At 34.1% G+C, this 21,797-nt stretch overlaps 2 protein-coding genes across 2 annotated transcripts; one reads left to right on the forward strand and one right to left on the reverse strand.

The window, feature by feature from the left end:
- Positions 1-1,479: 1,479 nt before the first annotated feature.
- LOC139869031 (uncharacterized) lies at positions 1,480-1,842 on the reverse strand. The gene has a single exon (XM_071857363.1). The coding sequence runs from the start codon at positions 1,840-1,842 to the stop codon at positions 1,480-1,482; it is 363 nt and encodes a 120-aa protein (XP_071713464.1).
- Positions 1,843-3,988: 2,146 nt separating this feature from the next.
- LOC139868578 (dual specificity protein kinase YAK1 homolog) lies at positions 3,989-13,737 on the forward strand. Its single transcript, XM_071856914.1, has 18 exons — positions 3,989-4,567; positions 4,748-4,947; positions 5,034-5,187; positions 5,487-5,596; positions 5,697-5,766; positions 6,142-6,224; positions 6,570-6,648; positions 6,747-6,787; positions 6,914-7,036; positions 7,368-7,518; positions 7,918-8,032; positions 8,123-8,205; positions 8,304-8,378; positions 8,764-8,838; positions 9,224-9,945; positions 11,930-12,082; positions 12,188-12,465; positions 13,309-13,737. Exons 1-18 carry the CDS (start codon positions 4,433-4,435, stop codon positions 13,386-13,388), a joined length of 2,727 nt encoding a protein of 908 aa, XP_071713015.1. The 5' UTR covers positions 3,989-4,432; the 3' UTR covers positions 13,389-13,737.
- Positions 13,738-21,797: the final 8,060 nt, after the last annotated feature.

The following is a 21,797-nucleotide window of genomic DNA, read 5'->3' on the forward strand; positions in this document are numbered from 1 at the left end:
TGGGGATTCGAATTGTAACAAGGTTTTAATACTTTGTTTAATGAATACACCAGGTTATCGACTGCGTGTAAACCAAGGTTTTACTACTTTGTTAACAATTACACCAATTACCCTTGAATGTAATTCACCCCCGTTTCAACAAGTTTATTAACTATTAATCCAGTTCCGTATCCGGTAAAATGAATAATTATTGGTATTTATAGATATCCCGCCCACCGTACCCAGTCAAGCGTATGTGGTTATATATAAATACGTCAAATTATAAGTTTGTATATTAAATTAACAAGGTATTGTTTAGTTAATATAAAACCCATTAATAGCCCATAGTCTAATTTCCACAAGTGTCGTTCTTTTGTCCAAACCCCAATTATGGTACAAAGCCCAATTACCCAATTTTAGTAATTAGCCCAACATCATGATTACTTCGGATTAAATAAGCATAATAATAACTTAGCTACGAGACATTAATATAAAAAGGTTGAACATCACTTACAATGATTAAAAATAGCGTAGCGTTACACGGACGGAATTTCGACTTACACCCTTATAACATTCGCTAACATACCCTTATTATTAGGATTAAAATTAAAATTAAAATTAAAATATAAATATAAATATATACGATATAGATAGAGAGATGGATGGATTTTTTGGTATTTTTTGCGATCAGAATTCGTTTGCTTTTATAGGGATTTTCGACTTTTGGGGCTCCGCGACTCGCGGCATTTTTGCCTTCAAACTCCGCGAGTCGCGGAGTTTGAAATTACAGCTCAGTCCCTTTTGGAGTCTTTCTTGCCGACGGTTTATAATATATATATAATTAATATAATTAATTATATATTATATTATATTTATATACATAGTTAACTTGTAATTTTTAGTCCGTTGCGTCGAGCGTTGAGAGTTGACTCTGGTCCCGGTTCCGGATTTTCGAACGTCCTTGCGTACAATTTTATATTTTGTACTTTGCGTTCTGAATCTTGTACTCTTGTAATTTCGAGACGTTTCTTATCAATAATTGGAACCTCTTTGATTGTCTTTTGTACTTTTGAGCTTTTTGGTCGTTTGCGTCTTCAATTCGTCGAATCTGTCTTTTGTCTTCACATTTTATTATTTAAACGAATATCACTTTTAAATAGAACAATTGCAACTAAAAGCTTGTCTTTCTTGAGGAATAATGCTATGAAATATATGTTCGTTTTTAGCATTATCAACGTACGTATGCAAACATATACGCACACATACAAACAAACATAAACACGCAAACCCAAAACAAACATACATACATAAAATGCATACATCCATACATACAAGCACACAAATACTAACCCATACCAAGAAAAGAAGGTGTCCTGGTAAAAAGCAAAGGCGATAATACATAAATCCCCCTTCAAGAAGATACAAACATACCTAAACATTTATACATAGGTTACAGTAAAAGGAAACCCCGTACACACATACACACAAACAAACCAAAACCTACTCGTCTATAGTGATTCTAGCCCTCCACGCCATCCTATTAGAAGTCATGTCCTCGGTCAATATAAGCTCCTTCAAGTCGAGCTTTATTCTATCCTCCCACCTTCGAGTAGGTCTCCCCCTTCTCCTTACTCCGTCGACTGTAAGTGCTTCGACTCTCCTAACAGGGGCAGTAAGTGGTCGCCTCCTCACATGCCTGAACCATCGAAGCCGTTCTTCCCTTAGCTTGTCAACGATACTTCTAACTTTCAGGTTCTCCCTAAAAACACTACTTGGAATCATATCCAACATAGTTTTACCGCATATCCACCTAAGCATCCTCATCTCTGTCACATCCATCCTTCTCTTTTGCGCCTTCGTCATTGGCCAACACTCTGATCCGTATAACATGACAGGTCTAATTGCCACCTTGTAGAATTTCCCTTTCAGTTTAGTGGGGATCTTCTTGTCGCATAAGACTCCAGTCGCTGCTCTCCACTTCACACACCCTACTTTAATACGGTGCGACACGTCTTCATCTATTCTCCCTGATCTGTGAAGCACCGAGCCTAGGTATCTAAACGAAGTTTGTGAATGCAATATCTGGTCACCAATGCAGAAGTTCACTCCATCATCTTGATCATCATCGTTCCTATCGAATGCACATTTATGATTCAAAAAATTTCTCAAAATAATTTTTTTGCGTTCAATTACTATAAATACTAGTTCACGTAAGTCATACGGAGTACATACTAATATAGAGAGATATAGTTGGCTAAAGTTATGGCTACACACTATTAAAATCGAATTATAACAAATGAGTTTTGTCAACCCGAACTCTTCTATTCAGATCTACACACATATATGAATTTTTCCCGATGCCCACACAAATGTGGTGCCCACAACTCTAGTTTTATTAATAAATAAGAAAGTGTTTGAGTGAATAATAGTAATTTTTTTGATCAACAGTTCAATTATGTATTTTATTTTGTTAGATTATGTGTATTTTTCTAATGAATAGTTTACAAGAGATAAATAAAGTAATACAATATGTACTAAATTAAATACAAATAGTTTTTATTTATACACATTTATCCATAACCACACTTTGCCTTTCATTATACGATGCCACATATTTGAAGGTGTGACTTTCGTAAATAGTTTCAAGGCACACCGTTAGATATCCATCACCATAAACATATTGCAATGTATTTGTCCAACTTTTGGTCCATGTACATTTACAGTCCAATTTCAAAAATCTTTTATGTATTCCAATAGCTTACATACAATTAGTTATTTAGTCAACTAAAAGTTAATATTACTGAAGTCAAATGTTGTACATATTGACTCTTGTCGTAATAACATTATACCCGACTCCATGCATTGATTGCACAATGCGTGCGTTATTACATTTTAGAACATGAAAAATGTTTAAGTTACTTTCATAACTATGTTTAAGCATACAATATATAACTTAATTCTAAATTCTAAATATATAATTCAAATGTATCATGAATAAATACTAATACTAGATTTAAAACAAAAAGAACGTAAATATTTATAAATATTTATATATTTCTCAATAATTCAACTGAGTTTATAAACTTATACTACGTATATAGTACGTATATAGTAAGTATTCTTCTTAAAATATTTATCTTTCTTTGAATCCATTTCTTCAAACACACCACTACATCTAATACTTCTCTTTTTGTGTTCTCCATTTTCACTTTGAGAATAATAATGGTGATGAACTGGTGATGAACTCCTAAGAACATTTAAACACAAACTCTTATGTATCGAATGTAACTATATCTAATACTTCTGTTTTTGTGTTCTCCATTTTCACTTTGAGAATAATAATGGTGTTGATGAACTCTTAAGAACATTTAAACACAAACCCTTATGTATCAAATGTAAAGACTGATGAATAGTTAAGTAAAATAAATCATACTGATAAACTCAATCTATATGCAACATCACCGATTTTATCTTCATACTCATTTTCTTCGTTGCATAAGGTATGAGTACTGAAAATGTAACCCCATTGTTTAGTTGTAATAGTTCAAACTCAATTTAATTGTTAGTTATCACATGTTTTTTCTTATTAATATGTAAAACCTTATTTAACTAGTTAAAATTAAGTTTGACCAAAAAGATATGAGTTGTTACGTGTCACTTATTTAGTTGTAAAAATGTTCCCGCTATTGCATTGCCTAATTTTATCAGGATTGGTGTTTATACTTTAAAATTTGTTTTTTACAAAGACAAAATGATGAAAAGAGTATCCAATAAGTATTTTTCTTTACTTAATATAGTGACAAAAAATAACGCTGATCAAACAAAGTTGAGGGGTCATTTGTTGTCACTCATCAAAGTACTAGTAGTCTTATGCAATTACTTTATTACTTTAAAGATTTAATAATCCATTTGGTAAATAAGATACCGGAGTTTATAGTGCGACAGCGGCGGTGCTCGTGACCCAAAAACACACCGATAAAACACAAAAACCCTTTTTTTAATCATTTTCTTGAAAAAAAAAAAAAAAAAAAAAATCCCCAAATCACACACACATTTGATCACCGCAATATTGTAACTTTCCGATACCCTTTTGAATCTCTAATCGAATCCATATTCTGGATTTTACTAAATTTATTATTTTATTGAATTCCCAGATCAAAATCTTTTTTTTCTTAAATTACCTTCTGGATTTCAAGAAGAAATAAAGTAGTCAATTGGGTCTTAAACAATTGTGGTATTGATTGCTATTTGACTACTGATTTTGGGTTATTAAGTTTGATGGATCTGAAACTGTTGCTGTCTTGTTTATGATGGCTTTAGGGTTTTAGATATGATAATGGGATTACAGTCTTCTGGTAACTATCATCGGTTTGCTGGAAGATTGTTACATTTGATGGTATGATATTATATAAATTATTGATACAATTTTACTGGTGAATTGTGGTTAAAATTAATGGATGAAGTCAACACTAGTGTGGCAACATATTCATCTGTTTCATGGAGTCCTAAACAGCTTGTTTTTCGACCTTATGAGCTGGTCAATATCGATAACAGCGATGCCAATACGCACTGTTTGCGTAAAAAACCTGTGAGTTTTTTTGGCCCATTAAGAATTTTCTTACTTGGAAACTATTAAGGATGATGATATAGTCATGATATAATATGTAAAAGAATGTTGAGATGTTGAAGTTACCAGGTTTAAGTTGAATTATTGTAATTTGTTGTGTTTTGAATGAACTTTGGTGACATAAAGTATTGTCATATGCAGTTAGTATCAAGATTAACTAAGGATATAGTGGATACATACCGAAAATGCAATCCACAATTTAAATATTGCGAAGATTTGAATCCGAAGCGGTTTTTGACCAGCCCATCTGCTGGAGTACTCAATGACGGTTTTGATAATGCAAATTCAGACCTTATTTTGTCTGTGAACCATGCCCTGCTGAATTCAGAAACTCAGAGAAAGTAAATATTTATCACCGAAAGCAATCATTTTTAAGCTTAAAACGAGGGCCGTGTATTAATTATAACTTATGTGATTAATCTTTCAGATATATTGTAAAAGACATACTCGGGCAGGGGACGTTTGGGCAAGTTGCTAAATGCTGGGTAGCAGAATTGGATCGTTTTGTTGCTGTTAAGATTATTAAAAACCAACCCGCTTATTATCAGCAGGCATGGGTTGAAGTTTCGATATTGACAACGGTACATTTTATACTTAAACTAAATACCTGCTCTTAAACTTAATCTGATAGACTTGCCTGATCTGTAGAATGTGTTTTATGTTTATAATAATTTGTTTTTTTGGTCATTATGACTGATGTGTCTTTAAATTATCAAAATATCCCTAATTACAACTTCAAGCAGCTGTAGCACAACATCTGCAAACACTATCTTATACGAGTCAAACGACTGCTAATAATCGCATGATAATTTTCAAAATGAGCATCCAACACTGTTAGCTAATTGCACGTGCATGGTGCTGATTTTGTTTTACTTTTCAGCTAAACAAAAAGTATGATCCTGATGATAGGCATCACATTGTTCGAATATACGACTACTTTGTATATCAACGACATCTGTGCATTGCTTTTGAGTTGTTAGATACAAATTTGTAAGCTATACATTGTTTTGATAATGATTTATTTGTGCGTTCTTTACTCTGTTTATTTAGGTTTGAATATTCGTTTGGTTCATTTGTTATATTATACCAGGTATGAGCTTATAAAGCTAAATCACTTTCGGGGATTATCATTAAGCATCATCCAATTGTTCTCAAAGCAGGTTAGTATCATTTAGGATTTATTGCAGGGTTATGTTTTTTCTCTAATAGGTCGAATGAATTAAAGTGAGTACTGGTTGAAGGCGTCAATTGAAGTGTATTCAATTGCTTTAAACCTTTAAAACACTAATTTAAAAAGTGTTATCATGTAATTGTAATAATATAATAATATACTTTTTGCTTTAAAAACATTAATTATAATTATATAAAAAATGTGGATAAAGAAAACGTCTAGTGGTTCAGCCTATTTGACCCGTTATTACCCGTTTTGACAAAACCATTTTGGCTACCTCTACTTAATGCACGTTGTTTGATATATTTCTACTTAAGTCACTATTACATGTTCCTTACTCAACGATTGAGTAATTTTGTTCTAGATTTTGTATGGATTGGCTCTGATGAAGGACGCTGCTATTATCCATTGTGATCTTAAACCTGAAAACATTCTTCTATGCGCGAGGTGAGCTACTTTATATGTATGTATATATTCATATTCAATCATGCTTCTATATATATGTATATGTATGAGAATTTGTTAAAGACTGTTGTAAGGGTTGTCAATAAGAATGAGTTTTATGCAATAGTAACTGCAAAATCATCAGTTATCTAGATATCTAAGCTTAAAGTATAACAAGTTTATGCACGAATCACGTTCTTATTGACAGCCCTAAGTCCCTAACGTCTGTAACTATCATTTCCATATATATGTTGGTGCAGACCTTAGGCCTTGTAAGGTTAGGTTAGGTTAGGTTTGTTTGTTGAGCTCATTTGCTTCTGCTATTGTTGTTCGTTGTGTATTTACTAGTGCGAAGCCACCAGAAGTCAAAATTATAGACTTTGGATCCGCATGCATGGAAGATCAAACCGTTTACTCATATATCCAGGTTCTTTTTGTATCATATATATTCATAAATTTGCATGCCTTAATTTTGGCTTGTTCGTTAATCACAGTATTAAATGATCCACAATTTTTTGCCTGCAGAGTCGATACTACAGGTCACCTGAAGTTGTTTTAGGATATCGGTATCCTTGAATGCTAAATATGTTGTCTTCTTATTTTTATTTACACACACACACATAGATTGAAGCTTTTGATCGTATATATAGTTGTATACGTATGAGCTTTTGTAGACCTTGACCTATCATCAGGTACACAACAGCTATAGACATGTGGTCATTGGGATGTATAGTTGCAGAGCTATTTCTTGGACTGCCACTTTTTCCAGGGTCATCTGAATATGATCTTCTAAAAAGGATGATGAAAATAATTGGGTACGTTTTTTAAGCATAAATGGCGTACAAATGTACTCGACTTTACCAAATTTTTAATTTACCTGTAGTTTATATATAGATGAAATTGGTTTATATGAGGAAATTCGATCAACCATGCATATAATAGTTTGTATGAGCTGGATATTAGAGGCTAGTATATGTTAGCAGTAGCAATTGTTACTTGCTACTATTAATATTGAAGATTAGTCAAAGTTTTTTTTTTTTTTTTTTTTTTTTTTTTTTTTTTTTAATTGTTTTGCATATAATAGTTCTTATTTGTTTTTATCTTGCCATATGCATTCTCCTGTTTCAATTTGTTTGACCTGTTCAGGAACCAACCACCTGATTATGTGCTAAAAGAGGCCAAGAATACTAACAAATTCTTCAAGTGCGTTGGCAATGTCAACCTTGAAGATTGTAGTCAAGGTTCTTCTTCTGGAAGAAGTGCTTACCAAGTTTTAAATGAAGAAGAATATGAAGCTGTATGTGCTCATTTTTAGCCTTCCAACAATACATATTATTGATCGAGTTGTTATTTACATGTTTAATATTTAGACTTCACACTTGATTACTTACTTGAATAAGTTCATTGTTGCTTTATTACAAATCTTAGTACATTACTATGAATCAAAAAAGTATGTATATATATTATATACCAGTAAAGACTGGTTATATTGTGTACAAATCTTATTTAACCTTTTTTTTTTTTTTTTTTAATACAGAAAAGCACCCTATTCATTTTCACACAAAAAAAAAAAAAAAAAAAAGCTAACTTTATATACTTTTGAAATGACTTTTTCCCTTCGTTGCAGTAGCTGTGATGCTTTAAGTTATGCTTTATATTATTTATTTATTATTATTTTTTTGTTCTTTTGTTTCAGAGAGAGATGAAAAAACCTGTTGTTGGTAAGGAGTACTTCAGTCACATGAATCTTGAAGGAATTGTAAAAAAGTATCCTTACAGGAAAAATCTGCAAGAAGAAGATTTGGCTAGAGGTTAACTCTATATTTGTAGATCAGTACACTTATTTTTCTATTTGAATCTGTTAATATTATAATGACAATTTTATAACAAACGTACTGCAGAAAGTCAAATGCGACTATCAATGGTTGATTTCTTGAAGGGACTTATAGAATTTGATCCAGCTAAGCGGTGGTCACCTTTGCAGGTACTTGAATGCCATTCATTTATTATGATGATGATGGTGATGATGATATTAGCATGATTTTTAGTGTTGATTGTATGTTATACGTATTTATGGTGCAGGCTTCTAAGCATCCTTTTGTTACCGGGGAACCATTTACGTGTCCTTATATTCCTGCTCCCGAGACTCCTCGTTTGGTAAGCAATATATTATAACGGATTAAATTGGTAAAATAAACAATAACTAAAAAAGAAATGGGCAAATGGGTCAAACTAATTGAAAGCCAACAAAGTGTGTTTTAATGCATAAAACTTGGTTCGTACGTTTATGTGAATATTAGATCGTTGCTGAAATATAATGATATATAGTTATCATATGTGACAGCAACATTTATAAAAACTGTAATTTTTTTGAAGATAACGTTTTCAAATCAACCCTATGTGACCGAACTACAACTGTACTAAATTACTAGTTTTTCTACTACCGTTTTATCTTCTAGTTAATCTTCCTTTGTGTTTAACTATTGAAAATATTGCTTAATTGTTTGTGACAAGATTTTACCCTTTTTTTTTGGATTTGTAGCGTGTTTCTCATAACGTTAAGGTCGATCATCATCCTGCCGGGGGTCATTGGTTTGCTGCAGGTCTCTCGCCTAACGTGAGTAACTGCTGTCTGTTATTTCAGTTAAATCTAATTTAGGGGTGTTCGGTTTTGCGTTTTAGAACTAATTATCTGTGTAATTATGGCTCAAATAATCAGTTTTCGAAGATTAGCTTCACAACCAACTGTAATACTCCCTCACTATTTTTGTTTATTTTATATAATTTATTGATGAAATTTATATGAATGGGCTAAGTTTTAAATGTATTGTTCATTAGTATAATTTTCATCAAATATTATATAACACAAACAAAGATATTAAAGTCAAAGTTGATAAAGAAAGACTTTCAAAAGTCAAACTGTGATAATAATTTGGGACGGAGTGATTAGAGTATGTGTATAATTATCTTTTTCTGATAATTCCACATGGTATCCGATGTAGGTCATAGGTGGAAATCAAGTTGCAATGTATAACAACTCTCATTATCAAGTAATGCCTTACGCACACGGGGGTAATTTTGGAAGTTTAGGAAGTCACGGTAGTTATAACGATGGCATGCAACTTGGAAGTAGTTATGGTAGTTATGGAGATAACAATAATATGCATGCATATTATTCACCCGTGGGCCCCTCAGCTATGAACAACTACGCACAAAACGTCCCTGTTCTCGGAACTAGTCCCGACGCTAGACGAAGAATTATGCAAATTCCAAACGGGTACGGGTTTAGTCCAGCTGGCAATTTCGCACCGATGTCACTCGGTACTAGTCCGTCGCAATTTACTCCACCCTATAGCCAAATGACATCTGGATCACCTGGACATTTTGGGCCGAGTTCACCTGCTAGAGGAAATTGTCATGGATCGCCCCTTGGAAAAGGAACGTCTTCGGGTGGTAATAGAAGAAAAGGTTGGGGGTATTCTGGTAATATGACAAGTCAGGAAAGTGTGTCGTCTTCACATCGGCAAGGGCAGTTTTCAGATGTTGGTTCGCCGAATTTGAATAGTGGAAGTTGGAAACAACAACAAAGGAATAATGGAAATGTTGGTGGTCACGGGTCGTTTGGGTCGGGTAAACCGTTTTTGCATCCTAAGGGTAACGTTCATGAAAAGACTGAGACTAGTATTTCGTTGCCCGATCCTGCGGATTGGGATCCTAACTACAGGTAACAGATGTGTTTTTCAAATAGTTGCATTACTTTCAAGATAATATAGGAAGTGTTGCAGAACTCGTAATTACTCGGCGAGTACTCTGTTTTGGCAGCTCGGGGAGTACTTGGTCAAAATCGGTCAAACTTGGTCAAAACTCGGGATTTCTTGGAAAATCGGTCAAAGCTCGGAATATAAGTCAAAATTGCTCAAAACTCAGCCAAAATAGGTCAAAGTCAAATTTAGTCAACATCTGAGTACTCCCGAGGTGTGCAACCTTGACTATATGTACATAGTAACGTCCTTCTTGTGTGAAACATGGTTGATTCGATTATTATAAGTTCAACTTACTATGTTAATACCATGTGACCCTCAAAAGAACTATCGAAATGCATATGTTGTTGTGTAACATGGTGCTACTACCTATTTCACTAGGTTCACTAGGCATAATTAGAGGTTGCTATTCAGACTAATTTACATGTAAACTTGTATTTTTAGGTGGAGTTTATTTAATCTTTAAAGGGTCAAATAGGTGAACTAAAAAGTTAGCTGAATAGGAAATGCTTTGAAAGCCTCCTTGAATCGTTTTTTGCTATCACTAAATAGATTAAAAAAAAAAAAAACGACTGTTTGATAATACTAATCATGTCTGGCAGATTAACTATCTGTAAATAATATATATATATTTTGAAATTAATCGGCAAGAAGTATATTTGGCGTGGTTGTTAAGGGGATGTTTACTTTTTCCTTCTAAATTTGCCTTTGTTTCCAATCGCTATTTGCTTCTGTTTGCGAAGGGTGTCTGATTCTATTTCTCAAACAGACCGATTTTTAGATTAAGTGACAAATAAATAGCAATTTAACTTAATGAATTAAGAGCAATTTTACTTACTGAATTCAGAGCTGTACAGAATTGTACAGGTCATTAAGTGGAAAGTAAACAAGCCCACTCTGAATCGTTTTTATCTCTGTACGATTGGGACTGGGATTCAGATTGTAAAATTTTACCAATGTGCCATAGTTTATTTCATGTGTATTGTAAGCTTGTAAAGTACACACATTTATTTCATGTGTATTGTAAGCTTGTAAAGTACACACCAATGTCCAAATGTCTTATGATTGTAACTAGTTGTGAAGCCCTCGCTTCGCGTTGGGCGCTTCGTTTTGAATGCGAGTTAAAAAAAAAGTCTTGATCTATTTTGTAAAAATGAATTTTTTTCGACATCTAACATTGAAGGGTTGTTCATTTTGTGAAAGTTGCTTCTTTTAGCGTTAAAGTTAGTTGATCTAATTTGTAAAAAAAATGTTTTTCGACATCTTTTGGTAGCATTGAAGGGTTGTTCTTTTTAAGAAAGTTGCATCTTTTATCGTTAAAAAAAAAAATGTAGCACAGTAGTGGCCTATGTGGGTCCTACTGTTTGAGCGCAGTGTACAAGTCGGTAAAGCGTGGTGGGTGTTATTATTCAGTATTTTTGGTGTTAGTGATGGGATAAATAATAATTTAGAATATAGGTATAACGTGGGGGGTTCGATTTGTATTTTAATGGAAGTTAGGGGGTTAGGTTTGTGAAAAGTGAAAAACTTAATAGTACAATATACGTATAAAGTGGGGGGTTCGATTTGTATTTTAATGAAAGTTAGGGGTTAGGTTTATGAAAAGTGGAAAAATGAATAGTACTATTCATAACAAATAAGACAAATTTTGTCTATTAGTTGTAGTGGTAAATGGTAAAAAATACTCATTACTTAAATAGTTAAATGTAAGTTGTTGAACTGCTTAAGTCGAATAGTTTCTTTAATATGCTCCTACAAATCTTTTACCTTAGCTTATTAGTCTTTTTGTTTTGTTCTTTTGTATGAACAAAAGTTAACGTTATTGTTGTTATACTAGTTTCTTAACCGAACTCAAGCAAGATTCCTAAGATCTCAATATCGTTTGAAGATCCTATGATTCATGAAATCCAACATGATCGATACATTTTTGTTGACTTTGACTTTCAGTGAGGAACTGCTCCTGCAAGATGATTCTTCTGAACTAAGCAACATGACAATGGAGTTCAGTAAGAGTATGCATATTAGTCAAGCTTTTGCTTCTACCGAATCATTTTCTGGAAGTGCGCGATATAATCAGATTCCTAATTTAAATATGTCAAGGTAAACCTTCGATCGACCTATTACTCCACGCTTTATCTAAGTGCCAAAATAATTTATTCTGGGTGCTATTTGATGCATCATTGATGTGTTATTTATTCAATGCAGGCCAAACGGGCCCGTTCAAGCATTTTCACATGCAGAAACCGGAGGCCCCGCCCATGACATGTACGGTCACCAGGGGGCACATTCTTCTCACTTAATGCCCCACTTTTCACAGTTTTCACCAAGTCGGTTGGGCCAGCAACATGTTCAACGGTTCGGTCATGGGCGGTCAATGGGTGGTCGTGGTGGTGAATGGAATCATGTTAAGGTCCAGCCTCCACATTCTAATTTCAACCCGGGGGGTCCGCGTTCCCCCGGAAGCAACATCAACGCACCATGGGGTACGTAACCAACCTTTTTTTATTATTATTTATATTTTTTATTTTATTGAAGAAAATACGGCATATAATATAAGAACTTATCCGAAGACCAAACAAGGTACACACGATACAAACAGTAAAACTGAAACTAGCCCTAATCATATACCACAACATGCAACGTACAGAATCATGTTAACCAACCCTTCTACCAGTCTGTTTGCTTCGCTTGTTATTGATAATTGTGCTGACGGTGGCAAAATGGGTATGTTGAGTGGGTTGCCCAACACGTAATTATGCTACGACTGATAGTTGTTACGGGTCAGGTTGGCTTTGGTTGGCCTGAACACCTTTTGTCTAATATTGTCAACCTTCTATAAATAATTAGTGTGTCGAATATTATTTAATTAAGACTATGATTTGTTGATTAAAATGACTTGGGAGGTGTTATGCGTGGATAACACACTTAGGGTGACATTTGACCTTTTTTTTTTAATAAATATTTGTCCACTGGATAAAACATTACCAGATTCGGCCCATGTTTCAACATATGCCCTGTAATTTGGAAACTGGGTGGGCCTGGTGGGTTGGCTAACGGATCAAATCGTAATTAGCATGCCTAATATGATTATTTACATATTGTAAATTATAATCTTGTATAAATGATTATGCAGCGAAAAGGCACAGGTCACTTTTGACCCATTTCAGTTTTAGGGTAATATAGGACACCCATTTGATTCTTTAGAGATAACACATAGCGAGTAATATCTATCGGTCTATTTGTAAGTATATATATATATCAAAATTGTCTTTGTAAGGAATATAGTACGTTGAACTGAAAGTTTTTAATTTTTATTTTTTTTGTAGGGCGTAGAGGCAATCATCCCATTGCCGCCAATATTCTGCCGTCTTCACATGGAGGTAATGAGTATGGAAGGATTGCGTAATAGTTCAAATTTGAAATTATATTATAGAAATATCAGTTGATGTATCGAACGTCGGTTTGATAATTGTTAGTTGAAGTTGCTCCTCCTACTCATGGATTTAGTATATTGAATGTGCAATCATAGTGATGATGAATGATGATTCATTAAGTATTATGAACTTATGAAACTGGGTTCCTCCTATTTATTTTATTTGTTTGTTTGTTATTTGTTTTTCCACATGTGGATTGTAAAATGTTGAATACCGACTAGGCATAAAAAGTATGTACTTGTATCTTTTATGCTGGGTTGATTTAAACTGATACAATGTACTATTAACCGGTCAATGATCATTTTGCTTTTGCTTGTGTTAGCAGCTTCTGTTTATCTTGGATCACTCATTTGTTTATTAAATAAGCCAAAATTTGTGGATCCAAAGACTAGTTGTCTTGAATGCTGTTGTGGTTATTAGGGTTTTTTATATATGTTGGTGGATCCTGGTTTTTTTTTTTTTTTTTTTTTTTAAATCTGAATTTCAGAAGCTGATGTCTTAACTTCAATAGTGTCAAAATTATTAGAATTTTTAAATCACCAGAAACACTAACTGGTATACCATGTTGAAACTGATTAATGGCCTGTGACCTTTTGTTAACCGAGTTGCAAAATGGAACTGATTGGCAAGACCCACCCAAATTCACCCCCCTGCTTATATGATTTTGAACCAATGAGGCCTAGTTTTGAATTCAGCTCCTTACATTGCTACTAAACATTGCTCCATTTCGTTGTACATAACTAAGCGTGTGGATTGATTATATTTTTCACTCATTATGATCTTTTTTTCCCTTCTGAAAAAACATGAATTAAAATTAAAATTAAAATTAAAATAGATGTATATACAAAGATCAAAATGAATACGAATGATACAGACTTGCTCAAGTCTGCTTAACGATGTAAACTCAACAATCTACTTAAATACGACAGCTGAAATAAGTCATGACTTTTATAACTAATGAGTAATGACGATCTATAGTAACAAACGACACAAACGTACACGCTCGGACCATCATTTTTGCCGGCAAAAACAATAATACAAATAAATGAATAGGAAGATCAAAAAGGTACAGAACCATTTTTTTTAACGGCATGATAGGCATCGAATGCTCTCATTTGCACCCACGCACGCTAGGTAGGAAACTCCAAGGATTGAACCCGGGTTGCTTGGCAATTAATCGCGGGAATCCTGAAGAAAACCTCCCCCTCGGAATCGAACCCAAGTCGCTTGGCAACTAATCGTGGGCCCGCCCTACTAAGGCTCGATACCACTCAGCTGGAAGGCTGGTGGTAAAAAGGTACAAAACCATTACAACATGATACATAAAAACACAATAAACATGTAAACAAACAACCGAGCTAAATCGAACATAATCTAACCACCAACATGGTGGACAAAGATTAACAGAGCTAGAAAACTAAACGATTAAGGCTACAATTAAGACCCCTGGAACCAACCATACCGTAAACCGTTTTCGACAGGACTCATCGAGCCATCCAGAGAACGAAGACAACCGTGTTCGCCAAAAATCAGAACACCGGCAATCACAAATCTTCACGAGCCGCCACTAAAGAGCACTCTAACTACAAAAAACCAACCACGCCTCCAGAACTGAAACCAGATCTCCAACGTAGAGATCGTCACCTTGAACAACCTGGAAAGACACAATGGAAAAAGGAGCCTGACGAAACAAAATTATGTCTGCGAGTAAAAAACTGACAACCAAGAAACCACCAACCATCACCACCCCCTATAAACAAACGAGAAAACCACCACAAACAGGGTGATGAAACCACACAATAGTCGGTGGACTTGACGAAAACACCACCGTTGCCGCCATAGCCACTGACATAGGAAGCTCAGACTGAAATGTCCCGTTCATATCGATTTTAAACGTTCCATATTAATTGATATCGTTGCGAGGTTTTGACCTCTATATGAGACGTTTTTTTTCAAAGGCTGCATTCGATTTTAAAACAAACCATAACCTTTATTTTATCGATAAAGGTTTAAAAATATTACGACGATTATCAAATAACGATAATCTAAAATATAGCGTTTTCACACGATTATTACATAATGGTTTACAATAATATTACACATCAATTTAAGTCTTCGAATGCAGTTTTTAAACAATATTATACAAACATGCTGACTCCAACTCTTGTCCATAAATTAGCATGCAACAGCGGAAGCTCTTAATAATCACCTGAGAATAAACATACTTTAAACGTCAACAAAAATGTTGGTGAGTTATAGGTTTAACCTATATATTTATCAATCGTAATAATAGACCACAAGATTTTATATTTTCATTTTTCGTAAACATCATCCCATACATAGAGATAAAAATCATTCATATGGTGAACACCTGGTAACCGACATTAACAAGATGCATATAAGAATATCCCCATCATTCCGGGACATCCATCGGACATGATAAAAAACATCGAAGTACTAAAGCATCCGCTACAACGGATGGGGTTTGTTGGGCTCAATAGATCTATCTTTAGGATTCACGTCAATTAGTAGACTGGTTTACTAATTCTTAGGTTACTAAGCAAAAAGGGGCATATTCGGCTTCGATCATTCAACCATAGAAAGTAGTTTCACGTACTTGTGTCTATTTTGTAAAACATTTATAAAACTGCATGTATTCTCATCCCAAAAATATTAGATTTTAAAAGTGGGACTATAACTCACTTTCACAGATTTTTACTTCGTCGGGAAGTAAGACTTGGCCACGGGTTGATTCACGAACCTATAACAAATATGTACATATACATCAAAGTATGATCAAAATATATTTACAACATTTTTATTACGTTTTAATGATTTGAGTTTGTTAAGTCAGCAGTCCTCGTTAGTAACCTACAACTAGTTGTCCACAGTTAGATGTACATAAATAAATCAATATATATTATCTCGAATCAATCCACGACCCAGTGTATACAAGTCTCAGGCTAGATCACAACTCAAAGTATATATATTATTTTGGAATCAACCTCAACCCTGTATAGTTAACTCAAGCATTACTGCATATAGAGTGTCTATGGTTGTTCCGAAATATATATATAGATGGGTCGATATGATATGTCAAAACATTGTATTCGTGTCTATGGTATCCCAAGATTACATAATATATGTTAGAATACATGTATAATACAATATAAGTTAGTTAAGTTATGATTTGTATAGATTTGTTACAAATTTCACGTAGCTACAACAAGCAAAATTATCCAATCTTGTTTTACCCATAATTTCTTCGTTTTAAATCCGTTTTGAGTGATTCAAGTTGCTATGGTTTTATATTGAACTTAAGTTTATGAATCAAAACATAAATAGTATAAGTTTATAGTCGGAAATACAGGTTACAAGTCAATATTATAAGAGGTAGTCATTTCAGTCGAAAGAACGACGTCTTGATGACCATTTTGAAAAACATACTTCCAATTTGAGTTTAATTATGATTTTTGGATATAGTTTCATGTTCATAATAAAAATAATTTTCCCAGAAGAACAACTTTTAAAACAAAGTTTATCATAGTTTTTAATTATCAAACCCAAAACAGCCCGCGGTGTTACTACAACGGCGTATGTCCGGTTTTACGGTGTTTTTCGTGTTTCCAGGTTTTAAATCATTAAGTTAGCATATCATATAGATATAGAACATGTGTTTAGTTGATTTTAAAAGTCAAGTTAGAAGAATTAACTTTATTTGTGAACAAGTTTAGAATTAACTAAACTATGTTCTAGTGATTACAAGTTTAAATCTTCGAATATGATAGTTTTATATGTATGAATCGAATGATGTTATGAACATAATTACTACCTCAAGTTTAGTAGGTAAACCTACTGGAAGTGACAAGAAATGATCTAGCTTCAAAGGATCTTGGATGGCTTGAAAGTTCTTGAAGTAGAATCATGACACGAAAACAAGTTCAAGTAAGATTTTTACTCGAATTAAGATAGTTTATGGTTATAGAAATTGAATCAAAGTTTGATTATGAGTATTACCTTGAATTAGAAAGATAACCTACTGTAAGTAACAAAGGTTTCTTGATCTTAGATGATTACATGGAATGGATTAGAAAGCTTGGTAGTAGACTTGCAAACTTGAAAGTATTCTTGATTTTATGAAACTAGAACTTATAGAATTTATGAAGAACACTTAGAACTTGAAGATAGAACTTGAGAGAGATTAATTAAATGAAGAAAATTGAAGAATGAAAGTGTTTGTATGTGTTTTTGATCGTTGGTATATGGATTAGATATAAAGGATGTGTAAGTTTGTTTTCTTGTAAATAATTCATGAATGATTTATAATACTTTTGTAATTTTGTGAGATATTTCATGCTAGTTGCCAAATGATGGTTCTCACATGTGTTGGTGACTCACAAGGGCTACTAAGAGCTGAATTATTATGTGTATATATCAATAGTATATACGTCTAGGAGCTGGGTATTGTACGAGTACGAATACGGGTGCATACTAGTAGAATTGTTGATGAAAATGAACGAGGACGTAATTGTAAGCATTTTTGTTAAGTAGAAGTACTTTGATATGTGTCTTGAAGTCTTTCAAAAGTGTATGAATACATCTTAAAATACTACATGTATATACATTTTAACTGAGTCGTTAAGTCATCGTTAGTCGTTACGTGTAAGTGTTGTTTTGAAACCTTTAAGTTAACGATCTCATTTAATATCGTTAACCCATTGTTTATTATATCTAATGAGATGTTAAATTATTACATTATCATGATATTATGATGTATGAATATATCTTAATATGATATATATACATTAAAGTGTCGTTACAACGATAATCATTACATATATGTCTCGTTTTGAAATCCTTAAGTTAGTAGTCTTGTTTTACATATGTAGTTCATTGTTAACATACTTAATGATATAAATAATATAATTTTATCATGTTAAATATAGTGTAACAATATCTTAATATGATACATATGTACATAGTAAGACGTTGTCATAACGATAATCGTTATATATATCGTTTCGAGTTTCTTAATTCAATAGTCTCATTTTATGTATATAACACATTGTTAATATACCTAGTGAGATACCTTCTTATCATAATATCATGTTACCTATATATATATATATATATATAACATCATATAATTTTTACAAGTTTTAACATTCGTGAATCGTCGGTCAACTTGAGTGGTCAATTGTCTACATAAACTCATTTCAAATAATCAAGTCTTAACAAGTTTGATTGCTTAACATGTTGGAAACATTTAATCATGCAAATATAGTTTTCATTTAGTATATATAATCATGGAAAAGTTCGGGTCACTACAGTACCTACCCGTTAAATAAATTTCATCCCGAAATTTTAAGCAGTTGAAGGTGTTGACGCATCTTCTGGAAATAAGTGTGGGTATTTCTTCTTCATCTGATCTTCACGCTCTCAGGTGAACTCGGGTCCTCTACGAGCATTTCATCGAACCTTAACGATTGGTATTTTGTTTTGCTTAAGTCCTTTAACCTCACGATCCATTATTTCGACTGGTTCTTCAATGAATTGAAGTTTTTTATTGATTTGAATTTCGTTTAAAGGAATAATGAGATCTTCTTTGGCTAAGCATTTCTTCAGATTCGATACATGGAAAGTATCATGTACGCCAACGATTTATTGAGGTAATTCAAGTCGGTAAGCTACTGGTCTGACACGATCTATAATTTTTAATGGTTCAATGTACCTTGGATTCAGTTTCCCCCATTTACCAAATCGAACAACACCTTTCCAAGGTGATACCTTAAGCATAACCATATTACTAATTTCAAATTCTATATCTTTTCTTTTACTGTCCGCGTAGCTCTTTTGTCGACTTTGGGCGGTTTTTAACCGTTGTTGAATTTGAATGATTTTCTCGGTAGTTTCGTGGATAATTTCTGGACCCGTAATTTATCTATCCCCCACTTCACTCCAACAAATCGGAGACCTACTCTTTCTGCCATAAAGTGCCTCAAACGGTGCCATCTCAATACTCGAGTGGTAACTGTTGTTGTAGGAAAACTCTGCTAATGGTAGATGTCGATCCCAACTATTTCCAAAATCAATAACACATGCTCGTAGCATGTCTTCAAGCGTCTATATCGTCCTTTCACTCTGCCCATCAGTTTGTGGATGATATGCAGTACTCATGTCTAGACGAGTTCCCAATGCTTGTTGTAATGTCTGCCAAAACCTTGAAACAAATCTGTCATCCCTATCAGAGATAATAGAGACTGGTATTCCATGTCTGGAGATAACTTCCTTCAAGTATAATCGCGCCAACTTTTCCTTTTTATCATCTTCTCTCATTGGCAGAAAGTGTGCTGACTTGGTGAGACGATCAACTACTACCCAAATAGTATCATAACCACTTGCAGTCCTTGAAAATTTAGTAATGAAATCCATGGTAATGTTTTCCCATTTCCATTCTGGGATTTCGGGTTGTTGAAGTAGACCTGACGGTTTCTGATGTTCAGCTTTGACCTTAGAACACGTCAAACATTCTCCTACATATCTAGCAATATCGGCTTTCATACCCGGCCACCAAAAGTGTTTCTTGAGATCTTTGTACATCTTTTTTGCTCCAGGATGTATTGAGTATCTAATTTTATGTGCTTCCTTAAGTACCAGTTCTCTCACATCTCCAAACTTTGGTACCCAAATTCTTTCAGCCCTATACCGGGTTCCGTTTTTCCTAATATTAAGATGTTTCTCCGAACCTTTGGGTATTTCATTCTTCAAATTTCCCTCTTTTAAAACTCCTTGTTGCGCCTCCTTTATTTGAGTAGTAAGGTTAGTACAAATAATTATATTTATAGATTTTACCCGCATAGGTTCTCTGTCTTTTCTACTTAAAGCGTCGGCCACCACATTTGCCTTCCCCGGGTGGTAACGAATCTCAAAATTGTAATCATTTAACAATTCAATCTACCTACGCTGCCTCATGTTCAGTTGTTTCTGATTAAATATATGTTGGAGACTTTTGTGGTCGGTATATGTAATACTTTTGACCCCATATAAGTAGTGCCTCCAAGTCTTTAATGCAAAAACAACAGCACCTAATTCCAAATCGTGAGTCATATAATTTTACTCGTGAATCTTCAATTGTCTGGACGCATAGGCAATTACCTTCGTTCGTTGCATTAATACACAACCAAGGCCTTGCTTTGAGGCGTCATAATATATCACAAAATCATCATTCCCTTCAGGCAATGACAATATAGGTGTCGTAGTTAACTTTTTCTTCAACAATTGAAACGCTTTCTCCTGCTCATCCTTCCATTCAAATTTCTTCCCTTTATGCATTAATGCAGTCAAGGGTTTTGCTATTTTGGAAAAATCTTGGATGAACCTTCTGTAGTAACCAGCCAGTCCTAAAAATTGGCGTATATGCTTCGGAGTTTTCGGGGTTTCCCACTTTTCAACGGTTTTAATCTTTGCCGGATCTACTTGAATACCTTCTTTGTTCACTATGTGACCGAGGAATTGAACTTCTTCCAACCAAAATGCACACTTTGAAAACTTAGCGTACAGTTTTTCTTTCCTCAACAAATCTAGCACTTTTCTCAAATGTTCCTCGTGCTCTTGATCATTCTTTAAGTAAATGAGTATGTCATCGATGAAAACAATGACAAACTTGTCAAGGTATGGTCCACACACTCGGTTCATAAGGTCCATGAACAAAGCTGGTGCGTTAGTCAAACCAAACGGCATAACCATAAATTCGTAATGACCGTAACGCGTCCTAAAAGCAGTTTTTGGAATATCATCCTCCTTCACCCGCATCTGATGATACCCGGAACATAATTCGATCTTCGAATAAACCGACGAGCCTTGTAGTTAATCAAATAAGTCGTCGATTCTCGGTAATGGATAACGGTTCTTGATGGTAAGTTTGTTCAACTCTCGGTAGTCGATACATAATCTGAATGTACCATCCTTCTTTTTGACAAACAAAACAGGAGCTCCCCATGGTGATGTACTTGGTCGTATAAAACCACGTTCTAAAAGTTCTTGTAATTGGCTTTGGAGTTCCTTCATTTCGCTGGGTGCGAGTCTGTATGGAGCACGAGCTATTGGTGCAGCTCCTGGTACGAGATATATTTGAAATTTAACAGATCGGTGTGGAGGTAGTCCCGGTAATTCTTTCGGAATTACATCGGGAAATTCTTTTGCGACGGGAACATCATTGATATTCTTTTCTTCGGAATTGACTTTCTCGACGTGTGCTAGAACGGCATAGCAGCCTTTTCTTATTAGTTTTCGCGCCTTCAGGTTACTAATAAGATTTAACTTCGCGTTGCTCTTTTCTCCGTACACCATTAAGGGTTTTCCTTTTTCGCGCATGATGCGAA

The sequence above is a fragment of the Rutidosis leptorrhynchoides genome, chromosome 9, assembly GCF_046630445.1.
Source record: "Rutidosis leptorrhynchoides isolate AG116_Rl617_1_P2 chromosome 9, CSIRO_AGI_Rlap_v1, whole genome shotgun sequence".
In the NCBI taxonomy this organism is placed as follows: domain Eukaryota; kingdom Viridiplantae; phylum Streptophyta; class Magnoliopsida; order Asterales; family Asteraceae; genus Rutidosis; species Rutidosis leptorrhynchoides.

Coding starts and splice junctions, on each gene's coding strand:
- LOC139868578 (XM_071856914.1), top strand. CDS start 4,433: ATGGATGAAGTCAACACTAGTGTGGCAACATATTCATCTGTTTCATGG. Junction 9,946..11,929: donor GATTGGGATCCTAACTACAG/GTAACAGATGTG, acceptor TTTGACTTTCAG/TGAGGAACTGCTCCTGCAAG. Junction 12,466..13,308: donor CAACATCAACGCACCATGGG/GTACGTAACCAA, acceptor TTTTTTTTGTAG/GGCGTAGAGGCAATCATCCC.
- LOC139869031 (XM_071857363.1), bottom strand. CDS start 1,842: ATGACGAAGGCGCAAAAGAGAAGGATGGATGTGACAGAGATGAGGATG.